Genomic DNA, 18,894 nt, shown 5'->3' on the forward strand with positions numbered 1-18,894 from the left:
CTCGAAGGACAAAAATAGATGTTAATTAGGGAGTTCAGAGGACAAAAAAGGATACTGGCTAGTAAGTTGAAGGAAGCTGTATGTTTAAGGGCATCAAGAGTTGTTAGCTTTTTGAATATTATATTTATGGTTTATTTAATGTTTTTGCAAAAATCTATTTGCTTTTGATGGTGTCCTTGGCTCGGTAGTTGTACTCTTGCCCCTAAATTAGACCACTGCAGATTCAAACTTCATGCAGAAACTTGAGCACATAACACTTCATTTCTCAGATGGCCATGTTTCGCTTCTCGCCATCCAAAGAGTCAGTACGGAACACATTGCCGCCAACCTACGGCCATTTCACACTCGATTGAGCGTTAAGTGACTGCAGGCAAGGCTTCCATCTCTCATTCATGACGAAGTCCTGTCATAGAGAGCTGTTGGCCATCCTGATTGGCTGGCACCTCTCCAGTCCCTGAAGCAACAGCACTGTAGTGGACGGAAGAAATGCAGGAGGATGCCTAGGTTCAGGCACCGGAGATCCAGGTAAGTTCACAGGGCTCCAGGGCATGGAGGGTAGGGAAGGCCTGGGGCTGTGCAAAGGAGGTGATCGAGGTTTGTAAAATTAATTTACGGGATGTGGGCATTGCTGGCCAGGCCAGCATCCATTGTCCATTCGTAGATGCCCTAGAGAGGCTGATGGCGATCTGCCATCTTGAAACGCTGCAGTTTCAGGACAGGCCAGGGGAGAGGGAGCTCCAGACAACACCAGACTTCATGGAGGGGTTGGGGCATGCCTGATTTCAGAAGGGTGTTTCTAATATGGACTGTTAATTAGCAATTTAAAGGCCTCAACTGGGGCAAGAGTGGGCTTCCCAACCAAAGTCTTGCCTGCCCCAGTGAAAAATCACTGCGTGGTCGGAGCGGTCAGGAATCTCTACGGAATCCTATCTCTTCAATTTTTACCTACCTCCCCCCACCTGCCTAAAAACCCACCCGTGGGAGAGGATAAAATTCTGGCCATAATTCAGTGAAACTTGATACGAATATATACACAAATACACATTCGGCAAGGGAAGACAGGAAAAGGTGCATCCAACCTGTCCTGAATAACTGCTACCGTAACATAAACAATGTTCCAGCATACTGAAAATCCATTAAACATTCTGGGAGAGGTGAAAAACTGTATTTAAAATCCAGGCTAGATACCGTTAAAAATCTTTAAAATCTTTTCTCTGGCCACTTTAGGTGATCAACGCTAATCTAGGAGATTACTCCAGCCTTTGGTATCTACATTTTGTATGAGGTGTTCTGTGCCCCAGCCAGGCACAGGTGGAGCTCTCGCTTGAATGAGTTTAGAGAATCAACGTGAACCTCCCACCTGTTTCAGAGTCCATTAATCTCACTTAGTAAAATCTAATTTAGTTTGGCCTTGCATAACGTGAGATTGTGATCTATGGTTTGCTCTAATCTATTTAGTTCAATAAAGGTCTGGTGGAGTGCTGCACTGTAGGAGTGCTGTAACCTTAAGCCAAAAGCCATAGGTGGACCCACTCGCTAACTGGCTTATGTTCCCATGTTAGCTGTGGGTGATCTTCATCTTCAAGTTAGAAAGCTATGGGCCAAGATCCATCGCAAAGACTTGAACACAAGATCTAGGCTGGTATTCTACTGCCGTGCTGTCAGGAGTGCCATCTTTTGGAATGAAACATTGAAACTGTGCCTCAATGCTTCCTCTTGGCATACGTAAAAGATCCCATGGCATTATCTGAAGAAAATCAGGGGAGTTCTCCATGTCCTGGCAAGTATTTATCCCTCAATCCAAACCACAGGAATCTTGCCAGGTTGTAGACCTGACTAATATTTTGATAGAAGCCGATTTAAAAAATAAGATGTTGTTGCTTGTTAGGCAGAATCCTCGAACCATTGTACTGCCAATGAGGAGACTCGACTTAGAATTCAATTCTCAGTGTTTAATTCTGGTTCTCCTGTGGGCACTGAGTAGGAAAGTGTGAGAGGGGTGGAGAATAAATGTACACACCTTGTCTGGAGAAAAGGAAATTGTTGAGTAGTTTTCTTTTCTATATGGTGAAGTGTATAACTTGGCACATTATCTGATGTTAAATGAATCTGCTGGCAGGAACACCTTACCCTTCCTCCCCATAAGGTAAGAAACAACTGTATGGTGAGAGAGCTAATTTGTTGTGAAAATGAAACTGATTTAAATAACGAAAATCAACTCTTGTGGTTTACATTTTTTCTTCTACCCACAGTTTAATGTAGAACGAGTCAATGCCGAGGAGTTCTTTGAAGTATACAAAGGAGTTGTTTCTGAATATAATGTAAGTAGGAAGATGATAAAGATAATGAATGAGCATTAAAGATACTCAGCCAATACTGTTCCAGCCTGAAAGTGGCAGGGGCATTCCTGCAAAAAAGATAAAATTCATAAGCTAACCATTAATTTTTCACTGAACCATGAATTGGCATCTTGGTCTGTACAAATCTTTAACTTGTTGTAAGTATTTTTCATAAGGAAATGTACAGAAAAATCTTCAAATTTGTCCTTTTTGTCAGTGGTATTTTGTTTTAAACCTGTTCTAAAATTGTGGAAGGAGGAAATTCAGACATTTGCACTAAATGTTTGTACTGGTGTATTTTAGAATTGTGATCCAACTGAGGGAGCGGTTTAAATTTTTAAATCTTGTGTACCAGATACTATTACAGTTAAAATTGGGAAAAGTCCATTCTCCTGCTTGGACAAATTTCTTGCTGCTAATATATAACATTTTTAGCTATTTATTAACTGCTGGCATTATGTAACTCTTGAGTGCTGTTTGGCAATAGTTCTACTCAGCCACTCCCATTTTATTGGAAAATTATAGGATTCCAGTTATTTTATTTGTTGAATGTTTAGATTTTTATTACCTTATTTTATTGTTGACACTTTCTTTACAACTAAACAATCAAGAACTTGCATAGATCTCCACGGCATTTTTATGTCCAAATTAATAACACAATACGCTTCATAGATTTTTTTTTTGCCACCAATTGTAATTTGTTGTGGATTAATATAAATGAAATGAGGTAAAGTTTTTGTTTTAAATATTTTTATTCTCCTTTTTCACATTTTCTCCCAAATTTACACCCAACAATAAACAATAATCAGTAACGAATACAATGTCAATCCCCATATCAATAACAACAATCCCATCTTCCCACCCCCCAAACATTAGCCCACATGTCAACATAAACAAATAATAAAAAGGAATCAAGAATCACCCATAGTCACCATTGACACATACAGTCCCCGCCCCAACTCTCCTAACCGCCCCCCTAATGTTCGATGTAATCCAATTCTCGAAAGTGCATAATGAATAATGCCCATGAATTGTAGAACCCCTCCATCCTTCCCCTCAGTTCAAATTTGACCTTCTCAAGAGTCAAGAGGTCCAGCAGGTCACCCAGCCACGCCAGGACACAGGGTGGAGAGGTTGATCTCTATCCCAACAGGATATGCCTTCGGGCGTTCAACGAGGCGAAGGCTACAACATCTGCCTCTGCACCCGTTTCCAACTCCGGCTGGTCCAACACCCCGAATATGGCCTCCTGAGGGCCCGGGTCCAGTTTCACGTGCACCACTTTAGAGATTACCCTAAAAACCTCCTTCCAGTAATCCTCCAGCTTTGAACAGGACCAAAACATATGAACGTGGTTTGTGGGAAAATTAGGTAAAGTTAAGTAATTTTCTTTAGGATCCCTGCTTTCTGGAAACAAAAATCATTTTCTAATGGTGCATAAGATGTACTCCAATTCCCTCAGCATTTCAAAAATGTTGAAGTTCTCACATAAGAATATGTCACTCTGTTGACCAATTTGGCTGGAGACAAAACGTGCTAAAGCATGTTTTGCACTTTTTTCTGGGACAGTATACTATTAGAACCGATTTGTTAACCAATCAGCACTTCTTCTCTCATGCAGTATAAATTGTTCCCTTTGAAATTTGGCCTGTCCTGATGAATACAAGACAAAATGATTTGACAGCATATCTCTTTTTCTGGCAATACTTGAATATTCTTATTCTGTTGTCCAAGTGTTGTAATGTGAGAAAGCTATTGCTGCCTGTGGTTCTTCTTTCCTCTTGCTGGGATCATCGGTCTCTTCCATTGTTCTTGACGTCATGCATAGGTGATATTACCTATCTACACCAGACAAAACTGATGATATCCTCATGTAGTTTGTTATGTTAGCTGAGGCAAGGTACCAGGATGTGCCCGCAGGTGTGCATTACCAATTGTTTAGAAGCTTAAGTGAGTTCAAGGTCAGAGTGTGCAGCTGGCAGTGATAGAGAGATGCACTCATCCTGTCACAGAAATCCCCCATAATGCCAGTTGCTCATTCAATGAGGATAAATTAATGGACGGTGGCATTTCTGTTTCCTTCAAATTTCAGTGCATTAGTGCACATAAGCCAGTACATAATAGAATAATACTTGGGCTGTCTATATAACACTTTCAAGTTCCTGAGGAACACTGAGCTCATAGTGTGCATGATTTGCCTTTTCATTCGTCCACTCTCACTTAATTTACCTTTCCAAACTGAGCTGCCAGGAGAGCAGGAGAGTGTAATGCCTGGTGCGTGAGGAAATTTCAAAAGTGGGAATGGAGTGCTACATTTTGCATACAGGGAATTCAAATTCAAAGTGGTTCCTTCAGACCACCTCTCCTGGAACTAATCCAAGTCTAATAGTGAACCAATCATTTGTCAGGGACGCTTTGATGCATAGAATTGTATCACACTCCTGTCAAGTGTACATCACAATACCAGGATATACATTAGAACAATTCTGTACTTCTCTCTGCCTTTGATCATTAGGTAATGAGCCAGGAGTTATATCTATTGGCTTAGATTTTACATCGAGTGTAATGATGAGATGAGCAGCACTCGCTTTGATTATACAATAGATCGGACAACAACTTCCAGAGTTTTGCACAAGTACAATGAATTCCAGACGGTTGGTGCAAATTACCCTGCTGCTCTGCAAGCAACACGATAACATTACCTTGCCTATAGCTCAGCGTTGAAATCCATGTAAGGGCATGAAGTTGCAGTAATAAGCCATTCATTATCCACGAATGGTCAGAAGTGGTTGGGGCTGGTGCATTAAGATAGAAGTCCATTTTTAATGGTGTGACTCTTCATATAATTACTGTCAAACAATCCAAAGTACTGAAAATGTAATTTTGCAAGAGTGATTTTTCGTTCCTTAAGAATTTAATCAGTGCTAGAGATTTTTTTAAAAACTTCTATCTGTCTCTTATCTCTCTTTTAAACCAATTTCTTTCCCAATTTTCTTTCACTTTCTGTACTTGATTTCAAGCTTATTTATAATTCCTGGTTTCGATTCTGAGGGGGCTGAATTGAATAGAAGGGCACCAGATTGCCAAACACTGTCCGTTTATTGTAAAGTATACCAATATCCTGCTGCCTGCACATTTCCATGATCTCTGCATCCAGTCAGCGCTAACTGCACTGTTCATTGGCAGCACACATCAAAATGGTGCCGATATTTAATTGCTAGCACCGCTTAAAGGGGAGGAGCATTGTGGCATTAGCAGGTGCTGATGTCGTAGTTGAAGAGAAAGTGACCTGGGAAAGAGTGAGGAATGGCACAACAGGGGAGAGAGAGTAGGCTCCAAGATTTTCAGACCTTGCACTTTGTGGAGGAGCTGGAAAGGACGGTGACTGTAACCGCAGAGGAAAAGGAAGCCTTTCAGACATATGTCAAAAAGCAGCAGAGCATATAACCATGGAGGTCAATGCCAGGATTTAAGCCTCTAGGACTGAGACACAATGACACAAGGACTTCAGTGACCTCACATGAGTGGTCACTGTCCTGGAATGCATTGTCAAACGTCAGGTCCTACCTGGTACCTCAGGCCCTGTTTAAATCGCCACATTCCCATCACTCACAATAGCCCCTATTAATCAGATCTCACAGTTAATAGTCATATTTTTCATCTTGCCCTCATACACTTTGCAGTGCTGAAAGCCTCACACTCTCAACTTTCACCCACTGCCTGCTATTTAACCATGACTGCCGCATCAACTAACAAATTGCATTACGCTTGCGGGCGCATACTTTCCCTTCTCTTGCAGAATAAGGTAGCACAAAGCTAGAAGGAAAAGAAGCTAACCCGGAGGGGGACAGGCGAACCTGTATATCTAATCCCCATGGAAGGGATAGTGCTGGCCATTATTGGAATGTCCATTGCTGAACTATAGCTAGCAGAGGGACAGAAACCATTGAAGATGGCAAAATCTTTAAAAGTGATCTTTGTTCTCGCATCACTCTTCCTCCTCAACCAGACCCTGTTCTGATTTACAAGCTGCATATAGTGCAAACATGCACCTCTTAATTTTGTCACCAACACCCTTCCCTCCTGCATCACAATCTTAGGCTTTTTTCCTTCCAGTTACCCAAGAGGTTGAAACCTGGTCAGGCAGTGGAGGAACAACAAGAAGAGAATGATAAGATACACAGTCCCTTGCATTGGCAGCTTAGCTGCTTACACCGTGTGTAATTTTGAAGGTAGATTAGAAGTGAATCTGATACACTAGGCACAAGTGGACTGCAGCCAGGGCAAGAGGAACACATAGCAAAAAGGAACAAGGTTACATCTGGATTCTGTTGCAGAGGATTCGTTTAGTAATTTTGAAGAATTGGGAAAGTCCTCCCAGAAAGCCTGCTGTCACTAGCAAGGACCATGGAAGATTCCAAGGCCTACTCAGCATAGGGCTCAGAACCATAGAAAAGATGCAGCACAGAAAGGGGAAATTGGGCCCATCCTGTCCATACCAACCCAAAGACATCCAGGTGCCCTTTCTAATCCTATCTTCCTGCACATGGCCCATAGCCCTGCAGCTTACAGCACTTAAAGTATAGATCCAGGCACTTTTTCAAAGAGTTTAGGGTCTCTGCCTCCACCACAAACTCAGAAAAGTTTAAAGAAAGGATTAACCAAAGTGCGAACAGACTATGCTCGCTGTACATATTTACAATTTCCTGCTTCGGCAGCTGTGGGCCTTATTTGGCCAGTTTGCCTCTGCCTGCCTGTTGTTGGCCCTGGCTTGTGCATCGTCGCTTGTTGCCCTTCCCTCTGGTCCTCCTTTTGCCCTTGGGTTTATCCCCCTGCAGCTGTGCCCCTTGTGTCTCACGATCTTCTTCACAGATTTATTCGCAGATATCTTCAACACCTCACTCCTCCGCTCTGAGGTCCCCATCTCCTTCAAGAAGACCACCATAATACCAATACCAAAGAAGAACAAGGTAACCTGCCTCAACGACTACCGACCGGTGGCCCTGACGTCTGTATCATGAAATGCTTCGAGCAGCTAGTCATGAGACGGATCACTGCCAGCCTCCCAGACAGTCTCGATCCACTGCAGTTCGCCTATCACCGCAACCGGTCCACAGCAGATGCTATCTCCCTGGCTCTACAATCAACACTCGAACACCTCGACAACAAGGACAACTATGTAAAACTGCTGTTCATAGACTGCAGCTCTGCCTTCAACACCATTATCCCGACAAGACTAATAACCAAACTCCACAATCTCAGACTTGACCCCTCCCTGTGCAGTTGGATCCTCAACTTCCTCAGCAACAGACCGCAATTTGTCAGGATAGGCAACAGCACCTCCTCCACAATAGTCCTCAACACCGGAGCCCCGCAAGGATGTGTGCTCAGTCCTCTACTGTACTCCCTATACACACATGACTGTGTGGCAAGATTTAACTCCTACGCAATCTATATGTTTGCGGATGATACGACTGTGGTGGGCCATATCTCAAACAACGACGAATCAGACTATAGGAAGGAGATATATCACTTGGTTGCATGGTGTACCGAAAACAACCTTGATCTAAATGTTGGAAAGACCAAGGAACATATCATCAACTTCAGGAAGCGTAGCACGACACACGCCCGTCTGCATCAATGGCTCCGAAGTGGAGATGGTCGATAGCTTTAAGTTCCTGGGGGTCACCATCACCAACAGTCTGTCCTGGTCCACTCACGTTGATGCAAGAAGGCCCAAAACGTCTCTATTTCCTACGGAGCTAAAGGAATTTGGCATGTCTGCATCGACTCTCACAAACGTCTACAGATTTGTGATAGAGAGCATCCTATCCGGCTGCATCACAGCCTGGTATGGCAACTGCTCGGTCCAAGATCACAAGAAATTGCAGAGTGTGGTGAACTCAGCCCAATGCATCACACAAGCGTGCCACCCGCACATTGATTCTGTATTCACCTCCCGCTGCCTCAGGAAGGCAGACAACATTATCAGAGACTCCTCCCATCCAGGCATTGCCTTCTTCCAGACACTTCTATCAGGCAGAAGGTACAGAAGTCTGAAGACCCGCACATCCAGACATAGGAACAGCTTCTTCCCCACAGCTACAAGAGTCCTCAACGACTCCCCCGAGGACTGATCTGTTCCCTGTCAGGACACTGTTCACGACGCCCTATGCTGCTCCTGCTCATGTATTTGCTTTGTTTGGCCCCTTGTTCCGCACTGTAACCAATCACTATTTGTTGATGTACCATTTGTTAATGCTCTCTGTTGATTATTCTTTTGCCTACTATATACATACTGTGTACGTTCCCTCGGCCGCAGAAAAATACTTTTCTCTGTACTTGGGTACATGTGACAATAAATCAAATCAAGTCTTTTGTGTGTTTTTACCCCCCTCCCTCTTCACCCCCCTTCCCCTTCTTTTGCGACCCGTCGCTCTTCTGTGTTCCCCCCCCATCTCCCCCCCCCCCACTCAAATGGTTGTTGGTTACAAACAGGCCCTGGAACAAGTTGGTGAATGGCTTCCATATCTTGTGGAAGCCCTCTTCCGACCCCGGATGGCGAATTTGATTTTCTCCAGTTGGCGAAATTCCGAGAGGTCGTACAGCCAGTCTCCAGCTTTGGGTGGTGCTGCTGATCGCCAGCTGAGCAGGATTCGTCGATGGCCAATTAGGGAGACAAAGGCAAGAGCGTTGTTTCTCCCCCTCCCCCCCCTCCTCTTCCCCCCCCTCCCCTCCTCCCCCCCACCCCCACCCCAATGAAGTGTTCTGGCTGGTCTGATACCCTGAAGACTGCCACTTTCAGGCTTGACTCCACCTCATGCCCACAAGCTTGGACATTGCCTCAAAGAAGGCATGTGAACAAAGAACAATGAACAAAGAAAAGTACAACACCGGAACAGGCCCTTCGGCCCTCCAAGCCTGTGCCGACCATGTTGCTCATCTAAACTAAAACCTTCTACACTTCCTGGGTCCGTATCCCTCTATTCCCATCCTATTTATGTATTTGTCAAGATGCCCCTTAAACATCACTATTGTCCCTGTTTCCAACACCTCCTCCGGCAGCGAGTTCCAGGCACCCACTACCCTCTGTGTAAAAAAAACTTGCCTCGTACATCTCCTCTAAACCTTGCCCCTCGTATCTTAAACCTATGCCCCCTAGTAATTGACCCCTCTACCCTGGGAAAAAGTCTCTGACCATCCACTCTGTCTATGCCCCTCATAATTTTGTAGACCTCTATCAGGTAGCCCCTCAACCTCCTTCATTCCAGTGAGAACAAACCGAGTTTATTCAACTGCTCCTCATAGCTAATGCCCTCCATACCAGGCAACATCCTGGTAAATCTCTTCTACATCCTCTCTAAAGCCTCCACATCCTTTTGATAGTGTGGCGACCAGAATTGAACACGATACTCCAAGTGTGGCCTAACTAAGGTTCTATACAGCTGCAACATGACTTGCCAATTCTCATACTCAATGCCCCGGCCAATGAAGGCAAGCATGCCGTATGCCTTCTTGACTACCTTCTCCACCTGTGTTGCCCCTTTCAGTGACCTGTGGACCTGTACACCTAGATCTCTCTGACTGTCAATACTCTTGAGGGTTCTACCATTCACTGTATATTCCCTACCTGCATTAGACCTTCCAAAATGCATTATTTCACATTTGTTCGGATTAAACTCCATCTGCCATCTCTCCGCACAAGTCTCCAAATGATCTATATCCTGCTGTATCCTCTGAAAGTCCTCATTGCTATCTGCAATTCCACCAACCTTTGTGTCGTCGGCAAACTTACTCATCAGACCAGTTACATTTTCATCCAAATCATTTATATATACTACAAACAGCAAAGGCCCCAGCACTGATCCCTGTGGAACACCACAAGTCACAGCCCTCCAATCAGAAAAGCACCCTTCCATTGCTACTCTCTGCCTTCTATGAACTAGCCAGTTCTGTATCCATCTTGCCAGCTCACCCCTGATCCCGTGTGTCTTCACCTTTTGTACCAATCTGCCATGAGGGACCTTGTCAAAGGCCTTACTGAAGTCCATATAGACAACATCCACTGCCCTACCTGCATCAATCATCTTTGTGACCTCTTCGAAAAACTCTATCAAGTTAGTGAGACCCCCCTTCACAAAACCATGCTGCCTCTCGCTAATACGTCCATTTGCTTCCAATGGGAGTAGATCCTGTCTCAAAGAATTCTCTCCAGTAATTTCCCTATCCTGACATAAGGCTCACCGGCCTGTAGTTCCCTGGATTATCCTTGCAACCCTTCTTCAACAAAGAAACAACATTGGCTATTCTCCAGTCCTCCGGGACATCACCTGAAGACAGTAAGGATCCAAAGATTTCTGTCAAGGCCTCAGCAATTTCCTCTCTAGCCTCCTTCAGTATTCTGGGGTAGATCCCATCAGGCTCCTGGCACCGTTCACATTTGTCCTCCACCTCCGAGAAGAATCTGGCGATCCGGATTCTGGTCAGGTGTTCTCTGTGTACCACGTTCAGCTGCATTAGGTGTGGAGGTGAAGTTTGCCCTGTCCCCTGTGCTTCGCTCCAGAGTCCCCACCCAATTTCTATCCCTAGTTCTTCCTCCCATTTTTCTCATGTCTCGTCCAGTGGGGAATGTGACTCCTCTAACAGTCGCCCATATAGGTCCCCGCAGTTTCCCCTTCCGAAGTCGCCCAGTCTAACAGTTCCTCTATCATTGAGTTTGGCTTGCTTTGACCATCCATTGGCATCACAGCTTTCCCCAAAATTATTGCCAGCTGCAAGTTACTTTGGTAGGATTTTGGCAGTGAACTCAGGCTCACCCTGACACTAATTTGTTTCACAATATCCGAAGACTACCTCCCTACCAACTCATAAACTTTGTTTAAAAGGGCAACACGGTGGCACAGTGGTTAGTGCTGCTGCCTCACGGCGCCGAGGTCCAAGGTTCGATACGGCTCTGGATCACTGTCAGTGTGGTGTTTGCACATTCTCCCCGTGTTTGCGTGGGTTTCGCCCCCACAACCCAAAAGATGTGCAGGGTAGGTGAATTGGCCACGCTAAATTGCTCCTTAATTGGAAAAAATGAATTGGGTACTCTAAATTTATAAAAAAACTGTTCAATGCATCACTGCTTTTGAGCAACTTATACAATCGCCTGCTTTTGCTGAAGTAGGCTTCAGTTGACTGAAGATTTGAAGACTTATTTGTGAATTGTTGAAATCAAGACAGATCATCCCAAATCAATATGGAGAGGCACTATGAATCTTAACTTCAAATATGCAGGAAGTTGAAGGCCAATCAAGAAAATAAAGCTCGGCAAAAATACCGTTTGGTACTTCACTTTACATCCACAAAAGGTTTTGGTGATTTGTCTGATGACTTCGACCTGCCAATTTCCGGAGACAACACGGCCAGGATTCTCCAACCCAGCGGGGGAGGCGCAAATCCCACCCCGATCCGACACTGGGGGGCCCCCAAGGTGGCCTGGCCCGCGATCAGGGCCTACCGATCTGTGGGTGGGCAGGTTCCACGGGGGCCTTCTTTCCTCCGCGCCGGGCCCCTGTAGGGCTCAGCCATATTGCCCGGGGCTGATGCGGGGAAGAGAACCCCAGCACATGCACGGAAATACGCCGGCTGGTCCGTGCGGCCGTTCCGCGCATGCGGAACTTGCGCCGGCCCTTCGCCACATGCTGGAGCTGCGGGAACAACTCTGGCGCCAACCTAGCCCCCGAGAAAGTTGAGAATTCCTCACTTTCGGGGGCCGTTGACGCCGGAGTGATTGACGTCGGTTTTCAGGCCGGCGTGGGGACATAGCCCCATTATTGCAGAATTCCGCTGCACATCTCCTGAAAAACTTGAACAAGATGTTCAACTACAAGATACTTCTCAAGCACATTGTTCTGCTGCTTCTGCTGCTGAAGTGACAGAAGAAACCTACCCTGAAGACATTGCCTTCTGGCCAAAATCTGATCCACTGGATATGATTGAATATTTCATAATAAATAGACCAGAGAACATGAGTAACATAGAAAATTTGAGGAAATAGTTTGCGGTTCGAATCCTAAAGCAGTTTAGAAGTCTTAGAGTCATGGCGTATTATGGCATGGAAAGAGGCCCTTTGACCTATCACGTCCATGCCATCGTGTCCATGCCAATCATCAAGTGCCTACCTATTTTAATCCCATTTTCAAGCACTTGGTCCATAGCCTTGTATGCAATGGCATTTTAAGTGCTGCTCTAAATACTTCTTAAAAGTTGTGAGGGTTCCCACCTCTACCACCTTTTCAGGCAGAGAGTTCCAGATTCTAACCAGCCTCTGGGTGAAAAGGTTTTTCCTTGCATCTCCTCTAAACCGCCTGCCCATTACCTTAAATCTGTGCCTCTTGGTTATTGACCTCTCCAGTAAGAGGGTAAGTATGTTCCTGTCCACCCTATCTATCTCCCTCATAATTTTATTCACCTCAATCAGGTCCCCCCTCAGCCTCCTCTGCTCCAGGGAAAACAACCCCAACCTATCCAGACTCTCTTGATAGCTGAAACAATCCAACCCAGGCAATATCCTGGTGAATCTCCTCTGCACCCTCTCAAGTGCAATCACTTATTTTCTATAGTGTGGTGAGCAAAACTGCACATGGTACTCGAGTTGGGGCCTAACCAGCGGTTTATACAGCTCCAGCATAACCTCCCTGCTTTTATATTCAATGCCTCGGTTGATAAAGGCAAGTATCCCATAGGCCTTCTTAACCATCTTATCTACCTGTCCTGCTGTCTTCAGAGATCTGAACCTGCACACCAAGGCTCCTTTGGTCCTCTGTACTTCCTAGGGTCCAACCATTCATTGTATACTCCCTTGCCTTGTTAGTCCTCCCAAAATGTATTACCTCACACTTTTCAGGGTTAAATTCCATTTACCACTCTTCTATATCGTCCTGTAATCTAAGGCCTTGCTCCTTACTATTTACCACACCACCAATTTTTGTGTCATCTGCGAACTTATTTATCATACCTCCTGCATTCACATCCATATCATTAACAACTAGGGACCCAGCACTGAACCCTGCAGAATGCTACTGGACACGGGGGGCGAGATTCTCCACTCCCGCGCCGGTTGGGAGAATTGCCTGGGCCGCCAAAATTTCCCGGGACGCCGGTCCGACGCCCTCATGCGATTCTCCCAAGCGGCGGGAACAGCCCCGTCAAATTCCGCAGGCCGGAGCATCGCCGGAGACACCCAAAATGGCGATTCTCTGGCACCCCCGCTATTCTCACCCGGATGGGCCGAGCGGCCAGGCCAAAACAGCGGGTTCCCCCCGGCGCCGTCCACACCTGGTCGCTGCCGTCGGGAACAGCGCGGGAACGCTGGGGGGGGGCGGCCTGCGGGGGGGCGAGGGGGGATCCTGAACCAGGGGGTACCTCAAATGTGGGATGGCACCGATCGTCGGGCCGTCCTCTCTGAAGGAAGACCTCCTTCCTTCCGCGGCCCCGCAAGATCCATCCGTCATCTTGCGGGGCGGACTCAGAGAGGACAGCAACCACGCATGCACGGGTTGGCGCTGGCCCCGATCCTAGCCCATTGTCGGGGCCTGAATCGGTCGGGATCGGGGCCGTTTCGCGCCGTCGCGAACCTCGACGGCGTGGGCACTTCGGCGCGGGAGTGGAGAATCCCGCCCAGGCTTCCAGTCACAAAAACAACCTTCAACCATCACCCACTGAGTCCTACACTATGCTGCCTTTTGGTTGCCACGTATTGGTGGAATTTGCTGCAATTGCGCTTAAAGCAGGCACATGGAAAACATTTGACAATCAAAACAATTTGTGACACCAGGTGGTCCGCTCATGCAGATGCTGTTCTGTCTTTGAGTTTGAACTTTGTCGATCTAAAGAAATGCTTATAGATTTAGCCACATCAAATTCAGAGAAACCATGTATGAAAGCTGAAGCAAAATCCTTAGCAGAGAAGTTTGAAAAGTACAAAATTGTTGTTTTTACTGTTTTGTGGAACCGTCTACTTCAAATCATTAATGCTGCCAGCAAATCTCTGCAAAACGTTGATACAAATTTATTGAATAGTTCACCTCAGAAGTTTTGTCATGAAAGTTCAAAATGACTATACCTCAGTGGAAGCAGAGGCACTTACATTAATAAAGAATACAGGGCCCTCTGATGATGAGAAGCTTACAAGACACAGCAAGTTTATTTTTTTACGGAATTAGAGACAATGAAATCACTTTAAAAGTGAAAGGGAAGATCATCATTGAGACTGTCAGTGTTATCTGTGATACAATAATGGTGCAATTGCAGAGTAGAAGTGAATCTCTGAAGAAGACGTGAATTATTTTGCATATTTTTCGACAACAATTTGGATGAGAATGCTAAGAGTAGCTGCTGTAACAGGTTAATTGAATTCTACTGCGAGGACATAGACACAAATCTTTTTGAAAATGAAGCAAAACAATTCATTCATTTCATTGAAAAATGATGAGCTCTGTGCTTCGTGATCATCAGCTGATTTGTTCAGACTTGTAGGTGATAATTTGCAGGCAACCTTTCCAAATGTGAAAACGATTCTCAAGATCTTTTTAACAATACCTATCACAAATGCTTTCGGTAAATATTTTTTCTCTGTATCGAAATGAGTGAAATAGTATCTGCCAAGTACAACGAGTCAGAAACATTTGACAGGTTCAGCAATACTGACAATTGAAAATGTATCCTAACAAGATTTTACCTACAATGATGATGTGATTGGTGATTTTATGAAGCAAAAGTGCGGAAGAAAAGCCATCTAAGTTACCATGGATTGCAAACAACTGACGAAGCAAGAAAATCTAAAAAAATCTCTCCCTCTATCTTGTTCTCCAGTCTAAATTCTGTTCAGGAGAGAACATCTGCTGGTCTGATGTAACAGCTGGTGGTCACATGCAGACAGTTATAACCAGTGAGTAACCACCATCCCCCATTGCTCTTTACTGGCCTTCTGAAAGTCTCTTCTGGACAATTAAAGAATGGAACCCTGCCAGACAGTTGCCAGCATGCCTCTGATATTAGACTTGGACTGGACATTCCACTTTACTGGAGTATTGGCTCTGAGACTGAACTTGTGCTACATTTGCTCCTATATTGGACCTTTTCTGGCTCATTCTGTCCTGCACTGGCGTGCTGTGCTGCAGTCATATCATCGGCTGCTTTCCCCATCCCATTGTTCATCAGCCAGTTCATGCTTGCCTTACCTCAAGACACACACATAGCAATATTGACCATCTTCCCATCTCTACCGTCAGTCTGACAACAGGTAGGTTTGGATTTCAATTTATGAATTAGTACAGGCTTATTGTTTGCATAAGTTAAGTCGAGCAGTAATTTTGGGTTCCTGTGCCTTGCATATTGTGCATTTCAAATAATTTATCAACAGTACAGTCTTGTCATAAGTTAAAGAACATTGTAGCAGTTTGTCAAGCAGTAATTTGGGGTTTCTGTGCCGTGCATTGTGTGAACTTAGGGTGGACGGGGTCAGGAGGGCATTGCCTTCATTGGGGGTGGGCCACCCGTCACAAGGCAGCGGGGTGTGATGTGGGGCCCTCACGAAGAGCGAGAACACGGGGACCCCAAAAATGTAAGCCCGCCATAGCCGATGTCTCCACTTCCATTGCAACACAAATTACAAACACCCAACATCTGCATGCTGCAGAGGAAGCTCAGAGCACAGTCGTGCAAGGTTAACCTATTGCCATGCAAGCTCAGATTGCTGCTATCGTGTCTGTAGATTACAATATACAAAGGACTTTCAGTGTATCATGGCAATCCAGCATTTTGCTTTGATTATTAGGATTGCTGAAGTGCCACCCTTGGTGAATTACAGCGGCTCCATGAAGTATGAATCTTCTGTCATCTCTCAAGATGACAGGATTTACCCTGCAACTCTGCCAATGCCCGTGCTGTTTCCTGTCAGCTAACCATCCTGCTCAGACTGTTCCCGCCAATGCCAAGATGATGCAGTCTTTCAAGGTTTGGAGCTGCTGAAGGTCAGGCAGAGAGTGAATGTTTACGGGGGTGGATGAGATGCTGATCATGCATTTTTTTAAAAATCCCTTATTGCCCTTGAGGAGGCGATGGTGAGCTGTTGCTTGAAATGCTGCAGTCCATCTGGTGTAGGTTCACCTCTCGTGATGTTGGGAAGGGAGTTCCAGGATTTAAACTGGCATTGTTCTGGATGGTGTGGGGTTTTTTGAGTGTTGCTGCACCCATCCAGGCAAGTGGAGGGTATTCCATCACCCCCCTAATTTGTGCTTTGGGTCAGGCTTTAGGGAATCAGGATGCAAGTTACTTGCCACTGAATCCCCAGCCTCTGACTTGCTCTTGCAGCCACAACAATAAATAAGATAACCTGATTCAGCTGTAATGTGATTGATTCTCTTTCCATTTCTTTTCATTCATTCATTTTACATTAAACTGTTCAATACTACATTGATCTACAGTTGATATGATCTTCCCAGTCCGGCAGCTACAAGAGAAATGTTGTGCGCTCACTCTATATTGCCTTTAGCAATCTCACTAAGGCATTTGATCAATAGAGCAGACGCAGGACTGGAGAAAAATGGCTGTCTGTGAAGCTGCTCATTGCTGAATTTCCTCTTATCATGACAACGTGATGGCTAAGGTCAGCTATAAAGGGGACTACATCAGTACCTTTTGAGATCAGGATTGGGGATAAACAGAGTTACAGTCTGGTGCCAACAGCAGGCCTATACTTCTCTTTGCTGCTATCATATGCGTAAAGGTCATCAAAGAGGGTGTTTACTTTATACCAGAACCGGCAAAAAGTTTTTCAGCCTTACTTGGCTGAGATTCGAGACAAAATGTACACTGCCAAGCCCACATCAGAGAGTTCTACGCTGACTATGCCGCACTAGCATTCCATACTGAGGACACCTTCAACAGCAAATGAACAGACTCTCTCAAGTCTGTAAAGAGTTTGGTTTTAATAACAACATGAAGAAGCCAATTATCAAGGTCCAGGATATTGCCATCTATAAGCATTGACAATGTGTCACTGGATGCTGTTGACATCTTCACATAACTGGGCACCATAATCACCGGAAATCTGACTCTTGATGGTAAATCAACACATGCATGAAAAAACTGCAGCTGTTATGTCCAAGCTGAGTAAAAGAGTGAGGAACAACAGTAACCTGACTGAGAACACTAACAGGGATTCTACCAAACCTGCATCCTCAGCACACTCCTCTACAGTGATGAAACCTGGACAACATTTACTAGAAAGGAGAAAAGATTGAACAGTTTCTACTATCGCTTTCTCAGAACATATACTCATTGCAAAACCGATTGTGTCTGTGTTTATCGGATGGATGATGGCTGTACACCGAAAGACGGTTTGTACGTTGAACTGACCACTGGAACATGACCCCCCCTAAGCATCAATACCTTTGCTCCAAGAACACCTGCAAGCAATATATGAAGATGGCGGACATTGACACTTAACAACCAGAGAATGTTAGGGCGGCACGGTGGCGCAGTAGTTAGTGCTGCTGCCTCACGGCACCGAGGTCCCAGGTTTGATCCCGGCTCAGGGTCACTGTCCATGTGGAGGTTGCACATTCTCCCCGTGTCTGCGTGGGTTTCACCCCCACAACCCAAAGGATGTGCAGGGTAGGTGAATTGGCCACACTAAATTGCCCCGGAAAAAATGAATTGGATACTCACATTTTTTTTAAAAAATATTTTTTTTACAAAAACAACTAGAGAATGTTGCTGACAGTTGTGAGCTCTGGAGGCTGACTGTTTTGAAGGAAATTAGAAGAAGTGAGCAGACACTAAAAGCTCAGCTGGCCAATGAGAGGGCCCAGAGAAAACAGGATCAGTGAATTGTGTACTTTCTCAGGCCACTGTTTTCCTCTGGAGCAAATGCAGTAGAAACTGTCATGCCAGAGTGGGGCTCCCAAGTCTCAAATGACAATATTATTTAGCACAGAATTGCAAACCATCATCCTACACAATGGAACTTGTATTACTTTGAAAAATTCTATTTTATTTGTACAGACTTAGAGCCTGGATGTCCTAAGCAGTCAGGATGTGAAAAAGGAATATTTATTTTGGTAACCATGTAATATTGGCATATTTCTCCTTGGAAAAATGAAATTTAACATTCCAGTTTTTAAAACTCTATTTTACATTTGATCGGGATCACGGGTGTAAACTGAATATTTTACTATGCAATATATATGTTCGACTGCAGAATCATAGAAATTTCAGCACAGAATAAAGCCAATTCAGCCGGTCATGTCTGTCAGTAATTGAGGATATGCTTCAAAACTTAGCTTCTATGTTTCAATATGTACCACATGTATGTACAAAGCTTAGCACAGGGCTTCCCAAACTGTGGGTCTCAACCTCCAGTGTGATACCACTAATACCACAATACCACTGACTTGCTGTATGTGAACTGAAATCAGCCTGTTCTTCAGTGCTGTCATTCAGTAATAATTGTTATTCATCTGATTTTAAACCTGAAGAATTTCTGCTCTTAAATCAAAAATTGTTT

At 44.9% G+C, this 18,894-nt stretch overlaps 1 protein-coding gene across 4 annotated transcripts in view; it reads left to right on the forward strand.

Annotated features, from left to right (window-relative positions):
• The window catches only part of nme7 (NME/NM23 family member 7), a 325,065-nt gene that overhangs the window by 209,165 nt on the left and 97,006 nt on the right, over positions 1–18,894 (forward strand). For all 4 annotated transcript variants that reach the window (XM_072513809.1, XM_072513808.1, XM_072513811.1 and 1 more), the window contains one exon: positions 2,253–2,321. In XM_072513809.1, the coding sequence (XP_072369910.1) occupies positions 2,253–2,321 (69 nt within the window). The remainder of the gene's footprint in view (positions 1–2,252; positions 2,322–18,894) is intronic.

Source organism: Scyliorhinus torazame, chromosome 8 (genome assembly GCF_047496885.1).
Source record: "Scyliorhinus torazame isolate Kashiwa2021f chromosome 8, sScyTor2.1, whole genome shotgun sequence".
Taxonomy (NCBI): domain Eukaryota; kingdom Metazoa; phylum Chordata; class Chondrichthyes; order Carcharhiniformes; family Scyliorhinidae; genus Scyliorhinus; species Scyliorhinus torazame.